Source organism: Leishmania donovani, chromosome 6, assembly GCF_000227135.1.
Source record: "Leishmania donovani BPK282A1 complete genome, chromosome 6".
Classification (NCBI taxonomy): domain Eukaryota; phylum Euglenozoa; class Kinetoplastea; order Trypanosomatida; family Trypanosomatidae; genus Leishmania; species Leishmania donovani.
This window is the reverse complement of record NC_018233.1, coordinates 482,196-498,057: the sequence shown is the minus strand read 5'-3', so window position 1 is coordinate 498,057 and position 15,862 is coordinate 482,196. Positions and strand designations below refer to the sequence as shown.

The 15,862-nt window shown below is 62.1% G+C and overlaps 6 protein-coding genes across 6 annotated transcripts; all 6 read right to left on the bottom strand.

Annotated features, from left to right (window-relative positions):
- Positions 1 to 425: 425 nt before the first annotated feature.
- Positions 426 to 2,192, bottom strand: LDBPK_061260 (hypothetical protein, unknown function; the record flags this gene model as incomplete). Its single annotated transcript, XM_003858383.1, has 1 exon — positions 426 to 2,192. The coding sequence occupies one exon, from the start codon at positions 2,190 to 2,192 to the stop codon at positions 426 to 428; it is 1,767 nt and encodes a 588-aa protein (XP_003858431.1).
- Positions 2,193 to 2,780: 588 nt separating this feature from the next.
- On the bottom strand, positions 2,781 to 3,965 carry LDBPK_061250 (hypothetical protein, unknown function; the record flags this gene model as incomplete). Its single annotated transcript, XM_003858382.1, has 1 exon — positions 2,781 to 3,965. The coding sequence occupies one exon, from the start codon at positions 3,963 to 3,965 to the stop codon at positions 2,781 to 2,783; it is 1,185 nt and encodes a 394-aa protein (XP_003858430.1).
- A 3,295-nt stretch (positions 3,966 to 7,260) lies between these two features.
- On the bottom strand, positions 7,261 to 7,704 carry LDBPK_061240 (hypothetical protein, conserved; the record flags this gene model as incomplete). Its single annotated transcript, XM_003858381.1, has 1 exon — positions 7,261 to 7,704. The coding sequence occupies one exon, from the start codon at positions 7,702 to 7,704 to the stop codon at positions 7,261 to 7,263; it is 444 nt and encodes a 147-aa protein (XP_003858429.1).
- Positions 7,705 to 8,699: 995 nt separating this feature from the next.
- On the bottom strand, positions 8,700 to 10,067 carry LDBPK_061220 (protein kinase, putative; the record flags this gene model as incomplete). The annotated part of the gene is made up of 1 exon (XM_003858380.1): positions 8,700 to 10,067. One exon carries the CDS (start codon positions 10,065 to 10,067, stop codon positions 8,700 to 8,702), a length of 1,368 nt encoding a protein of 455 aa, XP_003858428.1.
- A 1,129-nt stretch (positions 10,068 to 11,196) lies between these two features.
- Positions 11,197 to 11,604, bottom strand: LDBPK_061210 (nuclear transport factor 2 protein(NFT2), putative; the record flags this gene model as incomplete). Its single annotated transcript, XM_003858379.1, has 1 exon — positions 11,197 to 11,604. The coding sequence occupies one exon, from the start codon at positions 11,602 to 11,604 to the stop codon at positions 11,197 to 11,199; it is 408 nt and encodes a 135-aa protein (XP_003858427.1).
- Positions 11,605 to 12,265: 661 nt separating this feature from the next.
- LDBPK_061200 (hypothetical protein, conserved) lies at positions 12,266 to 15,547 on the bottom strand (the record flags this gene model as incomplete). Its single annotated transcript, XM_003858378.1, has 1 exon — positions 12,266 to 15,547. One exon carries the CDS (start codon positions 15,545 to 15,547, stop codon positions 12,266 to 12,268), a length of 3,282 nt encoding a protein of 1,093 aa, XP_003858426.1.
- Between the last annotated feature and the right edge of the window lie 315 nt (positions 15,548 to 15,862).

The following is a 15,862-nucleotide window of genomic DNA, read 5'->3' as shown; positions in this document are numbered from 1 at the left end:
CTCAGGCTCCCCGCCACACCAGCAGCGGGCGCTGTGAAGGCCGGGGCGTGGGTGGGACAGGTTCGAGGCACGCGGACGCTTCGCCTGTCATACGGGTGCCACAAACGTGTCCGCGGCCGCGGGTGGCTCCGACGCAACGCCATCCAGGATCTGATGGCCGACATGCGTAGCGCCACACCGCTCTGCGCTCCCCCCTCCCTCCCACGTCGTCGGCGCTGGACGCCGAGATGCCGCGCAGGGAGAGGCGTGTCCCCGCCACGTCGTCATAGCGTGTGCGTGTGTGTGGATCGATGACGAGATCGCTGGCTGAAAAAGAGCGAAGTACTTCCAGCGAACAGAGCGAGGGAGCGAGCAGTAATATGCGTACACAAACACATGCAAGCACGTGCGCTGAGGCGACGCACGCGCGAGCCAATCTTGCAACGTCACTGGGCCGCGTGGACACTTGTCTGGCTCTGGACGAGTCGCTTGACAACGCGCGTTGTGAGCTTAGGGTAGCTACCAAACACATCCTCAGCATCCAGCACCGATGTGCTGTTAAAGGAGTCCTCCTTGATGCTCCGCAGATTGTGGAATAACCCAGATGCCGCCAGGACCGACCCCCGCTGAGTGGAGCTGAGGCTGATAGACGCGCCATGGCCCTCGTCAGCCCCGTACAGGTGAGGGACGTTGACCTTGCCGCGCTGGCGGTCAAGGGCAGAGCCACCGGAGAAGGTGTCGCCGTAGAGGGCACTTTGCTGGATGGCGCGGCGCTGGCGCGGGACCCGCGCCGGGGCAGACACGATCTGCCGAGACGGCCCGCTCGCTCTGCCAAAACTCCGCTTTAGCGCCTCATTTGCTAGCGCGTGCGCGGAGTCGGACAGCTGCTGCCAGTGGACAAGCATCTCGGTGACGCTCCACACCGCCCGCGACACCGCAGCGTTGTTTCTGAAGCGCATCGCAGTGACAGCAGCACTTGTGGTGGACATGCTCAGCCGGGAGTACGGGGGCAGCGAGATAACCCAGTGGAACAGCGGCCGCTGCCGCCGCACAACCGCCTGAAAGTTTTTGCGGATCACTCTCTTCAGCGTGTGTGTGAGGCAGCACGCCTCGAAGAAGGCGCTGACGCCTTCCTCCTGCAGAACAGCGGCCGCCCTCGATGGCGTGCTGATCGACGCGGCGGCGAGGGTGAGCTCGTCGAGGAGGGCCTCAAGCGCGGCATCCGCGTAGACACCGTCCCGCCCCGCGCCCTCTGCGTCATCTTGCAGCCACACGAAGCATGCGGCCTGTTCTACTGCGCCGGTGGCATCTGCGGCCGGTGGCTGCGAATGGCTGGAGCCGCGTGCAGCGGATAGCCGCGACGACCACTTGGCGTACACCACCAAGTGGGACGACCCGAAGTCGGCCTCGAGGAGCGGGCACTGTGTCTTCAGATACGCCATGACGTGCTCGAAGGCCTCGGTGCTCTTCACGCAAACCTTCATTGCCGTCCTGCCCTTACCAGCTGCGGCGCCACATTTCTGCGCCTGGTCCTCCTCGTCGACGTAGTCACCGAAGACGTCGACGCTGTACGCCGTGCTCTGCGTATCCTCAAACGTTGGCACGAAAACGCACTGCAGTTCCACCTGAACAGCGCCGCGGTAGAAGTCACGCGCGTGGTATAGCACAACTCTTTCTAAAAACGCCCAGAAGGCCGGCTCGCTGGCCGCGGACGTAGTGGGTGCACGCATGAGCTCCTGGAAGACGCACAGGGCGGCCTTAACGGGCGCATGATACCACCGTGACGGCATCGTCTCCTGCGTGCAGACCCCGGAGCAGGTCGTCAGGACGGCCTCACGGCGCCCTTGCGTCTCGTCGGATAGCGATACGGCATTCTGCGTATCCTGCTCAACGTACACTAGCGGCTGCATGTTGCCTGTTGGCGCCTGCGGCGCTAGTTGCAAGACACGCAGCAGCGGACATGTGATGTGCGCCTCTTCAACTTTAAGGTAGCGCTGCAGCGCCGCCAGGCTGGCTGACGGCCCGCCTTCAGTGAAGTACAGACGCGTTGCACCGACTGCTGTTGCGGCGGCGATGGGGTCGGTGACTGGTGAGGTAGAGGCGGCGCTCTTGTGCATGGTGCACGCCTCATCGTCGGATTCGTCGTCTTTGTGAGCATGTAGAAGTAAACAGTTGAAAAGCCGCAGCGGCTGTGCCTTCTCCGAGACCAACATCGTGGCTGTGGCTGTGCCCTGTGTGCTTCGCTACGTGTGCTGCGGGCTTGCGAGTGCGGGTGTGGTGTTGATGGTGGGGAGGAGGCAGCAGAAGGATTGAGACGTGGAGGGCGTGTGCGTGTGTGTGTGTGTGTGGAGGAGGGGGCGACCGAGCAGTACGCGAACGAGGGTGGTGCACGTGTGCAGAAAGGGCGCCCGGCGGCCTCTTGTGTGCGCGTGCACTGGCAGCCTCCCCTTCCACACACACACACACACACACACAACGGCTGTAGACATCTTTTCTTCGTGAAAAGGATGATACGCCGCGCATGCGGCTACGAAGACATCTCTGTCGGTTGTGTCCATGGGCGAGCATCTTGGCGGCAGTGGTGGGCGGGAGGAGGTGGGTGGCTCGCGAGCATGATGAAGCGCGTGAAGGCAAGAAAAAGTATTGAGGAGCGGAGGAGCGGCGATGGCCGGCGGGCAGTGGTAGTTAAGGGAGCGCTTCCATTGCAACGCGATGCCGTGCCTTTCCACGGGTTCCCACAACTCATCGTCCGATGATGGCACATCGCTGTCGTCCTCTCTCTCACGCACACAAAAATGCGCTCAAAGCAGACTGAAGAGGGACTGCCGACGGAGCAGATCCCACTGCACCCGCTGATTCTGAAGTTCTATGACGGTGGCGGACAGCGAGGGAGGCGCCGGTGTGCCGCGGCGAGCCGTGGCGCTCTCCTCGCGAGGTGTCGTGTGTTGCGACGACGATGACGTGCTGAGCTCGTCGAAGACGAGTGCCCTTGCCGTGCCCAGCTCTCCTCGTCGCCCCTTGAGGTGCTGCGGCTCAGCCCCAGTGGTATCGCCGCGGCCGCGCTTACAGTGTTGCCGCGCCGCTCTCGGACTGTCACCGCGGTGCGCTGCCGGGGCCGGAGAGCATCGGACAGAGTCTGCGTCTTCGCCGTACATCCAGAACGGCATCGCTGCGTGAGTATCGGAGAGGCAACTCCCGTGAGACAATGCATTGCACAGGGACTCGCTCAGACCCATGCGCTGACTGCGGTCATCTGACGTGTGATGCGTGGGGAACGTCGGCAGTGGACTCGACGTGTAATTCGGATCCACAGTGTCTTCCATGAACAGCAACGAAAAGGCACACTGCTCCCCTCTGGAGAGAAAGTAGCCCGTCTGCGGTGGAGACGCATGCGCCTCGACGACACCGTTGCTGCTCAGCATGGCGTGCGCAGCATGAGCTGGGGATGGGCTAGAGGGAAGTGGAGCCCGGCAGCCGAGTGAAGCCTCAGGCGAGCGTCGCTGAGGATTAAAGCCAAAAGCCGCCTTCGGCGCCGCTGCCAGAACCCCGTTCTTGCGTGTAACGTGCGGGTGGGCAAGGTGGTCTGCCATGTGCCCTTCAAAGAATGCTTCGGTTTCGCGAATCACGCGGGCGTTGAGGTCTTGATAGCGCACCCAAATCGTGAAGGGCTGACCGTGGGCGAGAGAGCGGTAGGCGCCGCCGAGACGACCAAGCTGCTGCATACACTTGTGCTTGTGCACAGCGGAGGCGGTGGCGTCGTGACGCTGCAGTAAGGCTGCTGCGCAGCGCGCCGCCCGCTTCGAGAAGGCGCGCGCCGCCGGCACGCAGACACTGGGTGAAGACTCCTGTGAAATCGGAAGACCCAGGCTGTCCTCATTGTCGCTGTCTGGGACGAGTATGCGAGCACCGTCGCCTGCCTGGCGCAGAAGGGTGCACTCCACCTGCGCGTTTTGATCATCAGGGTCGCCGTAAGGGTAGGCAAACATGATTGTCCGCCCAGCTGTATGTCGTTAGTCGAGTGCCGCTAGGCAGGTGCTGTCGTGGTTGTTGCCGCGGCTGGTGTTGGGTCTATGGGAGATGGTTGATCTATGTAGGCAGTGACGAAGGTGTGGGCGTGAGATAGAGGAAGAGAAGCGCAACGAGGGCTGCTAGACGCGTCTCGCGCCTGTGTTGTTGTCTGTGTCGACGCTACCCAGTGTATGCGCGGTGCAGCAGCGGACAGCCGGGCCCACTACTTTTCTCAGCTGATGCGAAGCGGGAAGGTGCGAGTCTGTGAAGGGGGAGCAGAGAGGCAACGAGAGAAAGAGAGAGAGAGCAGGGTAAAGAATGGCGTGCCAAGTTCGTTGCGTTGACGCAGGACTTCCATCATGGCACAGGCGAGTGCACCGTGGATGTCCATCGAGCGGAGAGTTGTAGATGCGCCTGTGCGTCCTGCGGGTGTGCAGCGGCGTAGAGGGAAGCAGACGGAGGCACAGAGCGACGCGAAGGCGTGTGCGACCGATAGGTGCCCTCCTCTTGCCTTTTCGCAGCCGGCGCCATAGTCACGTCCGCCCCTGCCTCGCTCACACTCGCTTACACACAGCAAGCGCTTGCCTATCCATCTCCAAAGGGGGGAGGCTTCCTCTGAAAAAACAAAACGACCCCTCCCCACCCTCCCACGCACACGCATACGCCGCTTCTTGACGAAGTGCTCCAGAAGGCTAATGCGAGGCAAGAGGGAGGAGGGGGGAGGCTCGGCGCACATATGCAGCGCCCTTCCTCACTGACGAGGAGCTTCCACAAAAACCAGTAAGCACATGCACATTTTAGCACACGCACACAGGGTGACAGTGACAGAAATAAGCAGGGAGGGCATGTGAAAAAGAGAAAGCAAGCAAGCAAAGGTATCCTATCACAGAAGGATGCGTCCGCGCGTCGGCGTGCGTGTGATATCACACGGGCGTGGCAGCGATGCCGCCTGCACACGCGTACGCACACAGAACCGGAAAAGAAAGCGAGGACGAAAAGGAAGCATCTGCGTTGTGAGCCCACGCCGTTGCAAGCACGGTGGATGCTGCAGTCGCGCAGGACCTATGTACATACACATGCACGCATGCCTGTCGGCAAGCGACGAATGAAGAAGAGAAGATGAAGAAGGCAAGGTGGGGGTGGGGTGGTGGCATGAAGGCTCACTGGGTCACGGAACACTTACACACCCTCTTCCTTCCGTCTCCCGGTCACATGCTTACATGAAGAGAGGGGCCACGTACATGGTGGAGGGGGTGGTAGCGTGGCGCTGCTGAACTGGAATAGAAAAAAAAAAGGGAAAGCCATTTCGGGAAGGAGTTGGACAAACAACAGCACGAGAAATGTCGACATCACGCACATGAAACTGCTCATTGAGGATCAAAGTCGTGCGAACGAGAGAGAGACGAGCGCTGCAGCGTCACAAGAAGCATACAGAGACAGATGCAGATGCAGGCACACATTCGCAGTTGTCGAACAAGAGAGAATAGCAAGGTAAGAAACATCGAGGCGAACCAAGGCATGCACGAAACACCAAAGACGCACTGCGCCGACGGCCATGCAGCGGGAAAGATGTGAGCACAACGCGTGGAAGAGGTGGTCGCAGACGAGGCATGCGGCAGGGAGGGAGAGGGAGGGGGGGGGGGTGGAATTACACATCCGTCGCGCATGGTAGGCCCCCACACATCACACGCACACATGGACGTCGAACTTCTCCGTCCTCTCGTCTCCCTCACTCTTATCGTTGCACTCAAAGCCCTGCGGACTCCCTGCATCTGGCCAGCTCGTCCGCTGATCAGAGGCGTCGCTCGCGCTCGCAGTCCGTGGCTATCAGCCGCCAGTGCCCCTCCTCTCTAGGTCGAGAAGCTTCCGGAAGAGTTGCTTGTTGAGCTTGTAAGCGCTCCTGGCAGCAGCGCCGGAGCAGTGGTCCTCCTCCAGCTTTCGTGTCGGCGTCTTGCACGCTGACTCGATCGGCCCCAGCCGGCCATCGGCCGGATAGGGCTGCTGGGACTGGTGTGCAAGGCTCGGCTCCTTACGCCGCGAGGGCGAGCGGTGCGGGCTCGCGCGCGCCTGGCCGCCCCGGTTGGACATGCGCGACGTACGCCCTTCCCCTTGCAGCGGCTGGCCGGTGCCATTGAGCAATGCTCTCTTTCAGGCGTGCTAGCCGCGCTACCGGTGCCACGTGCGTGATGGGCTGTTGCTCACACGGCCGCAACCGGAGAGGGTGCAGTGTGCCGTACCGGCCGGCAATAAGCCGTTGCCGGTGGACACGGGGTGGTGGCTGCCGATGACGGAGCGGTCGCTCTATGTTGACTTCATCGCGCGATACGCCTCGACAGCAAGGAAGACTTTCTGGTCGTGCTCGTGACCGCGGTCGGGAATCGCCGACTCAGGATTTTCCTGTCGCATCGCGGAGCGCCGCAAGTCATCCTCCATGCGGGAAAGGATGTGGTGGTCCATGCACACGGTAGACCTCGACCGGGCTTTGCCTTTGGCGCGCGGCTTGTCGAGCGTCGCCCCCTCCACGGTGACTGTCGGGGCAGCGCAGCAGACAACGCTGCGCTGCCTGAGTCTGCTTGAAGTCACGGCGACCATGCCATCGCCAGCGCTGCCGTATGCACCGGTGGAGTGAGGGCTGCCGAGCATAATAGAAGAATGAAACGGGAGTGGAAAGACGGCTCACAAGTTGCGTGGTTGTGTGCGCCGGTAGAGAGTGTGAGGTGAACGCGAGTCACGCGATGTCTCGTGGTGCAGCCGAGACACTTCCCGCGAGGCGTTGCTTGCCGTTGTGCATTCACACGCGTGCGTGCGTGGGAAGTGGACAAGCGGAACGTGCATGGGAGAGAAGTTGGGAAAGAAGGAGGGGGGAATGGAAGGTGAAGCAGAGATTTCACGCGAGGCGCTCAAGCTGCGGCAGCTCGCACGAGCCACGGCATGTGGAAGAGGGGAGAGATGACGCGCGCGGTCACGCCGGCAAGACCGCGCTGCATACACCACACTGACGCGTGCACTGGCGCTCAGCAGTCGCTCCCGGACACTGGTACGCTCTCGAGCTGATCAGCATCTTTATGGAGCATTCCTTCTCTGTACATGAATCTCGGCCCGCACGCATACAATGATCCATATCTGACGCGCCAGCAGACTACCTTCGCCACACGCGCGTGATGTGCGTGTAGATGCGCCCGCGTCGTGTGCTGAAGCACGATAGGGATAGCCCGGCCATGAATCCCTCAACGCACGCGCCCACGCATGCGCGCGCGGATACACGCTCCGGCCCTACGAGAACTGAAACACAAAGCTGTCCAGAAGGTACGACTCGCGAGGGCCGTTGTACTCGAGCCCCTCCGTGTGCAGGGGGGTGTAGAACAGCATCGTCGGAAACCCCTTCACATTCATCCGCTTGACCAAGTCCGGGTACTTGTCGCCGTCTACGTACGCGGCGGTGAAGACATCCCGCAGCTCCTTCTGCGACTGACTGATCGACAAGCGATCCCACAACTGAATCGCCGTCTTGCACTGACGAGACCACGTGACGCAGTACAGCACAAACGTATACGTGTCGGGCCCGCCAACGTACGCATCGAACGTGTCACGGGTCAGCTCTACCACCCGCGACGCCTCGGCCGCGGCGGCAGTATGTGCGGCTCCCCCCAGCAGCAGCAGCAGCGCTACCGCCAGCAGCGGGACAGCAGTGGTCTTGGCGTGGTGCGTGCAACGCATTCGGGTGACACTGGTGCTTGCGTGTCTTGCAGAAGAAACACAGATGCGCAATCTTTCACCTCTGCCCGTGGTGGTGAAGTGGCGCGAAACAACGGATTTTTTTTTTGTGTGTGGGGGGGGGGGGCGCCGTGTATATGTGTTTGCGTGAGCGAGGCGCGCCCACACGCTCCGTATGCAGGCATGGAGAGAAGCCGCCAGGGGACGAGGTAGAGCAGGAGTTGGGAAGGTGCAGAAGGTAGGACGACGAGGGCCACAGTGCTCGTTTCGGATACGCGGGACGCAGCTGGGTTTGAGGGGGGGGGCATTTTTCGACTCACCTCCCACATCACGTCGGGCCACTTCGATAACGCTGCTGGAAGCGCCCACATACAACGAGCGCGAATAGCCGTCGCCTCGTGAGGGAAAGAGGGGCTCACACGTCCACACGTGCGTGTGCAGCGGGTGCGAGGGCAGCGACACCCGCACACGGATAGCGCCACGGAGCAAGACGCGCCGTTCAAGGGCAACGCCGACGCGAAATGGAAACGGAGCGAAGAAATGGACGCGTAATGAGAGAACGACGAAGGAGTCAAGCACAACGTAGCATCCGCGCACGACCGCACGACGACATTGATGACAGCAAAACCAGAGGTGGCCCTGGACCACTCGTGTTCGTGTTGCGCCTCCACTGCATAGGTGGTCGGAGAGGGGTAGTGTGGTGGGGGTGGGGTGGGCGAAAACACACGGAAGGAGCGGCCGCGAGATGAGAGCCCGCAGTGCCAAGGCGATATCAATGAGAGCGCGTGCGTGCGTGCGTGTGTGCGCAAAGGAGGGGAACCAACAAAACACATGAAAGTACGTGGAAGCGTTCGAGGCAACAAAATACGGGAGAGTACAGTGCACACACACACACACGTGCACACATATACGCACACACACACACATATATATATAGAGAGAGAGGGGGGAGACGCATACACATGTACACATATGCACTTCTTCCTTTTCTCAGCCGCTTACGCGCTTGCTGGACCGGCTTGGTCGCCGCTGTAGTTGAAGCGGAAGTCGGCAAACATGACGCCGCGGGGGTCCACCTCGCGCACTTTCTGCTCCTCGCTCTGTTGCATCGGCGCGCTCGGCTCCTTGATCTCAGGGAAGTACTTGGTATCCAGGCGGTTGGAGAGGGCCGGCACATACGGCGCCTGCAACTTGAGCAGCCCGTTCATGTCCATCGGCTTGAGGAAGTCGTGGTGGCATATCTCGTCGTACGTCATGCGCTTTTCCGGCTCGCAGATCAGGCGCTTCATGAAGTCCACCGCGTCATCAGGAATGTGGCGTTGCGGGGGGAAGACGAGGTGCTCCCGCCAGTTTTTGATCTTATGGCACGTCGAGTTGGGGTTCTGCGAGAAGAAGGGCGGAATGCCGTAGAGCATCTCGTACATGATGACGCCGACCGACCACCAGTCACAGCCGACGCCGTACGGCTTGCGCAGCAGGATCTCCGGTGCGATGTAGCCGGGGCTGCCCACGATGGACTGGAACATCTCGCGAACGCGGCCGTGTGCGATGCCGGTGCCAGCGCCGTCTCCGGAGGGCGACCCTGACGGCGCGTCTGTCCTTGACTCGTACGCGCTCTTCTCATCTGCCGATGCCTCGGCGCCGTTCGACGAGGAGGACGGGTCATCGTAGTCAAGCAGGTTGCCGCGCTTCTCCACGAAGCGCTTGGAGAGGCCGAAGTCGCTCAGCTTGATGTGCCCCGACTCCCCAAAGAGAATGTTGTCCGGCTTGATGTCGCGGTGCACAAATCCCATGTCGTGCACGCTCGCCACGGCAGCGCAGAGCTCGGCAATGTAAAAGCGCGTGCTCTCCACGTCGAAAATGCCCTTGTCGCACAGCCACGAGATCATGTCACCACCGGGCATGTACTCCATCACCATGTAGAGGTAGAGAGAGTCCTGGAAGCTGCGGTAGAGGTGCACCACCCATGGATTCGACGCCGCCGCCTCGGCCAGGACGTCCTTTTCCGAGCGGACGTGGACGACTTGCTTCTTCGTGATCATGTCCGACTTGCGCAGCCGCTTCAGGGCGTAGAGGGTGTCGGTCTTGTCACTCTTGTACTTGCACACAAACACTTCGCCAAAGGCACCGCGACCGATGCACTTGAAGAGATGGAAGTCGGAAAAGGACGGCTCCTTCTGCCGCGGGCCGACAGCACGGCCGACGCCGTTGCGCGTGTTCGCGAGCAGGCTTTGATAGTGGTTCTCCAGGAACGCTCGGCTAGCGGCCGCCTTGTGTCGCGCGTAGTCGTCGGACGTCTCGCCGCGGCGCGAGTTCGACATGTTCGGCACCTTGTCGCCGGCCTGAGCGGCGGGATTCTGGTTCATGCTGGCACACGTACTCGTGCGCAAGTCAATGCCAAATCATCGACGCTTTCAGGAAAGAGCGGGCGCGGGTGAGGCGTGAAGGCGACTCGCGGAAGGCGCCACGCCAGACCACGTGCGTTCTACAGTCTTTTGGTTATGTGGAGATATGCGCAGCACGTGTAGAGGGGAGAGATGCGTACGTCTGTGCGATGAGGCGTGCAAAAACCAACGAGGCACTAGCGCCCCCCGTAACAACACGCAAACAAGAGGAGCAGGCGCGCGGGATGCGGCAGAACGAAAAAAAAAAAAACAATAACAGCGAGCGAGTGATGGAAGGATGAGGGGGGGAGGGACCCCTTTGCAGCGGTGGGTTTCCGTTTGAGGGGTGATGACCGTGGTGGTGGAAACTCACAGAAGTGAGCGGGGGCCGGCGTATCGCGGCCTCGAAGGGGCCCATGCAGACAACCAGATCCTTACGTGCGTGCATGTGCGCGTGCACTCATGCGTAGTGGCTGTGAACCACACATGATGCACGGACCGAGTGCGACGATGTTATATGTGGTGTTACGAGAGAACGGAAAAGACACAAACGACGACGGAGAGAGAAAGAGAGGCAAGACAAGCGCCACACGGCGCGCGTGGCCGCAAAGGACCACCAAGACATCCAACCCGTCCGCCGTCAGCGTCAAGGACGGCGGCGAAAGCCCCCCCCCGCCGCTACCGCAGCACCCGCCCCTTCCCCGCACACAGCAGCGGTGATTTGTTCGGTCGTCATGCCAAGCACGATCGGCGACGAAAGCGGGAGAGAAGGCGTGCAAGGGAGAGAAGGAAAGCCGGGCGCACATGTGAGAGGAGAAGGGCACCGACACCGAGAAGAGGTGGTCGACAAGAGGGCTGCAAACCCGTCCGATCACGCCTCGCAAAAGCCATGCTCGCACTCTCATGCGTACAAGCCGACACCATGCGGGTACCCCCAGCTCACTTAGTTCGTTTAAAGAGTGCCACGCACACCCGGACATCCAGAGAGAGAGAGCGTGTGTGCGTGTGGGAGGGGGGGCGACAAGGGCCAAACTGTGAAAGACGGGCCAAGCAACTCGAGCTGACGAACCACGGAGCAGTATACGTCGCTGCTCCTCGCCCCTTTCACTGCTCACTGCGAGCGCTCACTTAGCCAGCGGTAGTAGTCGTTCAGGATGTAGTAGCGCTGCTCGAAGCGACGGATGACCATGCGCTGGTAAAACTCTCGGCGGTGCTCGTCGTTGTATGTGACAATGCCGTGGACAGTAAGCAGGAAGGAGTCGCCATCTTGGTTGTCGGGCAGCGGCTGCGCGTCCACCATGTCGATCTGGTGCGACGTCTTCGGCAGAGCGCTGATGTAGTTGCGCACGTCATCCACCGTGGAGAGCGGGTGCCCGTTCCACTCGCACACCATGGGCACATCGGGGGCGTACAGACCTGCCACGTTCAGGCGGTCCTGCGGATCATCAAGCATCTTGTAGTACCGGTTGCGGAACTCTAGCGCCTTCTTGGCGACATCGTTAAAGGCACCCTGCTCCATTATACGTGGTCGGTGGTCGCGTTCGAGTGCACGTCTGCAGGTGCGGGGTGTAGAGGGGGCGGGGTAGAAGCGAGTAGGTCGACAAGGCTGCTGTCTGTGTGCACGTGGCCCCACAGAAGTTGTGAAGACCGGGAGGCCGACAACGAGAACAACGAAGACGAGATAGGGAGAAGATGGAGTTGATGCAGCTCAGCAGAGACACGGCGAGCTCTGCGCAACATGCCGGCCTCTGACCACATGAGAAGGAGAGATTCACAAGGAAGTAGGAGGGAGGATGCCATCACTTGGATGCCCGGGGGCGGCGATGGGTGAATCATGTGCACGAGTAGGCGCCCACATGTGTGGTAGGTTTGCCACGGCACACCCAATCGCCTACGAGGGAGGTCAAGCAGAGAGATGCGCGAGTGCGCGAGCTTGGGGAGGGGGTCGTGAGCTGCACACGGCTACGGACGCACGCCCTCTCGCTGACGTGATGTCTTTCCTCTTGTCTTTTTCCTGAGATACCTGCGCCAACGGAGGTGTGCATGTATGCAACAGCGAAGCGCTATGACACTGGAATCAACGCCGCCTTCGACAGCACGCACATATTCGCCGGCACGCGCGCCACAGCGGAGGGAAAGGCGGGATCGCTGAGCGAAGGCGACGCCACCGTCTACCTCTGCTACAGGTCTTTCCGCACATCGCATGGCCGGCCACCGCAAAGGCCGCTTCGGCAGATCTCCTCGCAGCTCCCGTGAATGCACACGTCAGGCGTGGGGCGCTGCTGTCGTGCGATGAGCGTCTCCAGGCAGGTGGCCGTTCGTTTTGCGATGGCGCTGGTGCGATGCCCAAGCAGCGCACACGCTCGCTGCAGGGAGCTGTACAGGCACAACTCATCGACAGCAGATATCCCGAAAGCGGTGGCGCAGACGCGCAAGTCGCCATCGTCGTGCACGGTCTGCGCCGTCACGAGACCCTCCCGCATGAGCAGAGCAACCCAACTGCGTGTTAGGCATTCCACCTTTCCTGTTGACACTGGTTTTCGGAGCAGCAGCGGCTCCAGATGCGCCGTGTACTGTTGCAGCAGGAGAACGCTGCGCTGGGCTGCGGTGGTGGGGCGGCAACGCGCCAGTGTGCGCTGCGCCTCTCTCCAGCAGCCGCTGTTGCTGTAGGCCGTCACTTGGAGTGCACGCGCCGCTTCACATAGACTCGGGTATCCGATGCGTGTCGCCGCTCTCTCCACATCGCGCGCCACGTTCAGCGAGGCGCTGAAGCGGCCATGCTGTTGGTGCACCTGTGCCTGCATAAGCTGCGCGGTGAGAACGCCAAAGGAAAAGGCGTACCGAGAGGAGACGGCGAGCAGCTCCTTCTGCAGCCGGTGAGGCACCGCGATGTAGTCAAGGAAAACTGCCGCCTGCGCACGCCGGCGCTGCACCAGGGCGTACAGGAGCAGATGGTCCGGGGGCCAAAAGTGTGCCGCGCCCGTCTCCTTCAGAAAGCCGGAGAGGTTCACCGACGCGTCGGCGTCGGCGGGCTTTTCGTCCGCGCGATGCCGCCGGTCTTGCCCCCCGTCCATGTCACCGGTGCAGGCGCTGGGATTCAGTGCCCCTGCCAGCCTCGACCACACATCGTAGGCGGCGGCAACGTAGCCGTCCGCGTAAAGCTGGCACCCCGCGCAGTAGCGAACCACGGATGCGAAGAAAACGATTTCGTTAGCCGTGGCTGATGCTGAGGCGCAGTAGTGGTCGCCAACGGCTGTCAGGGCCGAGTGCAGACAATGAAGCGCGTCGCTTGCAGCAGCGCCAGCGCCAGCGTCGTTTACAGCACGCTTCACAGGTGCAAGGAAACCCTCTTGCAGGGCCAAGGCGTGGTGCGCGGCGTGCCGCAGCACCTCCCACAGCAGCGTGCGGCTCGGGTAGTGGCTGTACACCGGCGACGCGGTCGAGGTCTCTTCTTTCACCTCCTCAAGAAGTTGGCGGAGCGACGTCGTCGTGATGACTAGCGGCGACGATACCATGCCGTACATTGCCCCGATGAGCAGCAGCGTCTCTCGCTGCAGACTCGCTACTACGCCGATCCACCGCCCCTCCACCGGCGGCGCTTGCAGCAGCGCCACGTGAGCGCGCAGCAGCGCGTGGCGAATCGACTGCGCGACATTCTGCACCGTCACGGCGCCGCTCTGCTTCGTGACGAGGTCGCTAGGCTCCTCAGAACGACCGTCTTCCGCTCCTCGCGTGTGCTGCGCCTCCGCACCGCCGTCACCGACGCCGCCGCGATCGCAGCGCTGTCCGGTCGAAAGGATGGAGCGCAGCGCCGGACCCACCGCACCGGGGAAGAACAGGAGCAGCTGTGCCGCCCCGGCGAAGGCGAGGCTAGCCATTTGGGCATCCATGCCCGAAAGCGTCGGTGCCAGCGACGAGAGCGACTCGTCTGCGGGGCCGCCTTTCTGCCCACTGCCGCGGCTGGACCCGTTAGGCAACGTCAGCTGGAGGGCAATCGAAATGCTGTTCGCGGCGTCGGCAGGCCTTCCCTGATGTGTCGCGACGACGTGTGCGGTGTAGTGGGCCAGGGCGAGAATGGCGTTAGACTTCACTTCTTGGGCGACCTGCAGTGCGACGCGCGCGCACTGTCGCGCGACTTCCAGAGAGCGAAAGGAAAGGTAGTATTGTGCGTAGAGAAGCATGCCGCTGGTGATGCACATGAGGATGGGCTGCGTGCCGCGATTGCTGAGCTCAGATCGCGCCATCATTGATGACGTCGGCGGCCCTTGGAGAGCGAGCAGCTTGGCAAGCGCATTGTCGGTGAGGTGCGGTGTGCGCTGCGTCAACGACAGCTCCATCAGCATAGCCCGCGTGCACGCGTGACCCTCGAAGACACCCTCGAGTGCCGCTTGCATCCGCCGCACGTTGATCGGAACCGCCGACGCCAGCGGGCGAGGCAGCGTCGATGCGGCGGAGCGCTGCTTTAGCGCTGGTAGCCACGCCGGCGGCGACCCGTCGCGGCAGTGGCGAAGTGAGGCCAGCCACTTCGTCACGGCGGCCGCCAGTTGCGTCTGTCGTGCAAACGATGCGCTGGCCCACTCGTAGTTCACCCATATGTGAAAGCTGCGCGTGGCGTTGCCGGCCTCGGCACTGAGCTCGTCGTCGAAGAGGTTCTCGTCGAAGAGGTCCGAGAGCTGCGCGACGGTGATCGTCGGCGATGGCGGCAGTTCCCTTATACGCGAAAGGTGCGCGTCCGGGGCACTTCCGCGTTTTGTTGGCCGAGTGACAAGGCTGCACAGGACGGCGGCGAGACGCTGCATAAGCGGTGTCCCTCCCGCTTGCGCTGCCGTTCGCAGAAAGTCGCACAGCAGGGCAAACCCCACGTCGGTGGGTGTCGCGCTGGGGCGGTGCAACGGCTGCGGCGCGTGGGCTCTGCCGCACCTATGCTCCCCCTCGCGTGGGGAGCGCGGGTGAACCTGCCCTGCCACTTGGCTGGAACTAGCGTCTTCTCTGGTAGGGGCGCCGGCCGCAGTTGGGGCAACATGTGCATCCGGCTTCTCCTTCGCTCCCATCCACGAGTCGACGCCGCACGGGCGGCGCAGCTGGGCATAGGCGCGCCGAAAGCTGACCTCCTTCGAGCTCTGAGCCGACAGTGCTGGTGCGACGTCCCAAGTGGTCTCTTCATCTATTTGGCCGAGCGACGGGGCGGCACTCGATAGACCCGTGCACCCTGATCGTGCCGCCGCTGCTGCTGCTGGGTTGGCGTCGTCATCCGCCGCGGCACCGTCGACGCAGGCGTCTCCATCGTTCGGCAGAGCGTGCAGGAAGCACACCTTGTGAAGGTGCCATGCGTAGAGTGGTGCCGCTGCCGCTGCGTGCTGACGGAGCTCACCCTTGATGAGCCGCAGTGCCTCACCGCAGAGAAACAGCGCAAGATCGACGTAGCGCGGCACGGACTCGGTGTAGGCCACATCCACATCCATGGTGATGGCAGGCAGGAGTGAGTGGTATGTAGGAGCGAGACAGAGGCACAGGGAATCGGCCTCGGCACAAAAAATAATGCGAAGGCGAAGACGGCGCTGACTGATGTGGCCCTCCGCCCTAATCCGAGTGGAAGGGTGGGGGTGTGCGCGCCGAAGGTGTGACGAGGAAGGTTGGCAGGAGGAGGAGGAGTTCGGGAGGGGAGTGGGGTAGGCGCAGATGGGGGAGGTGAATATGTCGCGGCTGCGAGACAGGGGTGGGTGGGCAGGAGGTTCCTGCCTGCCGCTCTTCGCCAGTCATGCATCATCATGGTGTCC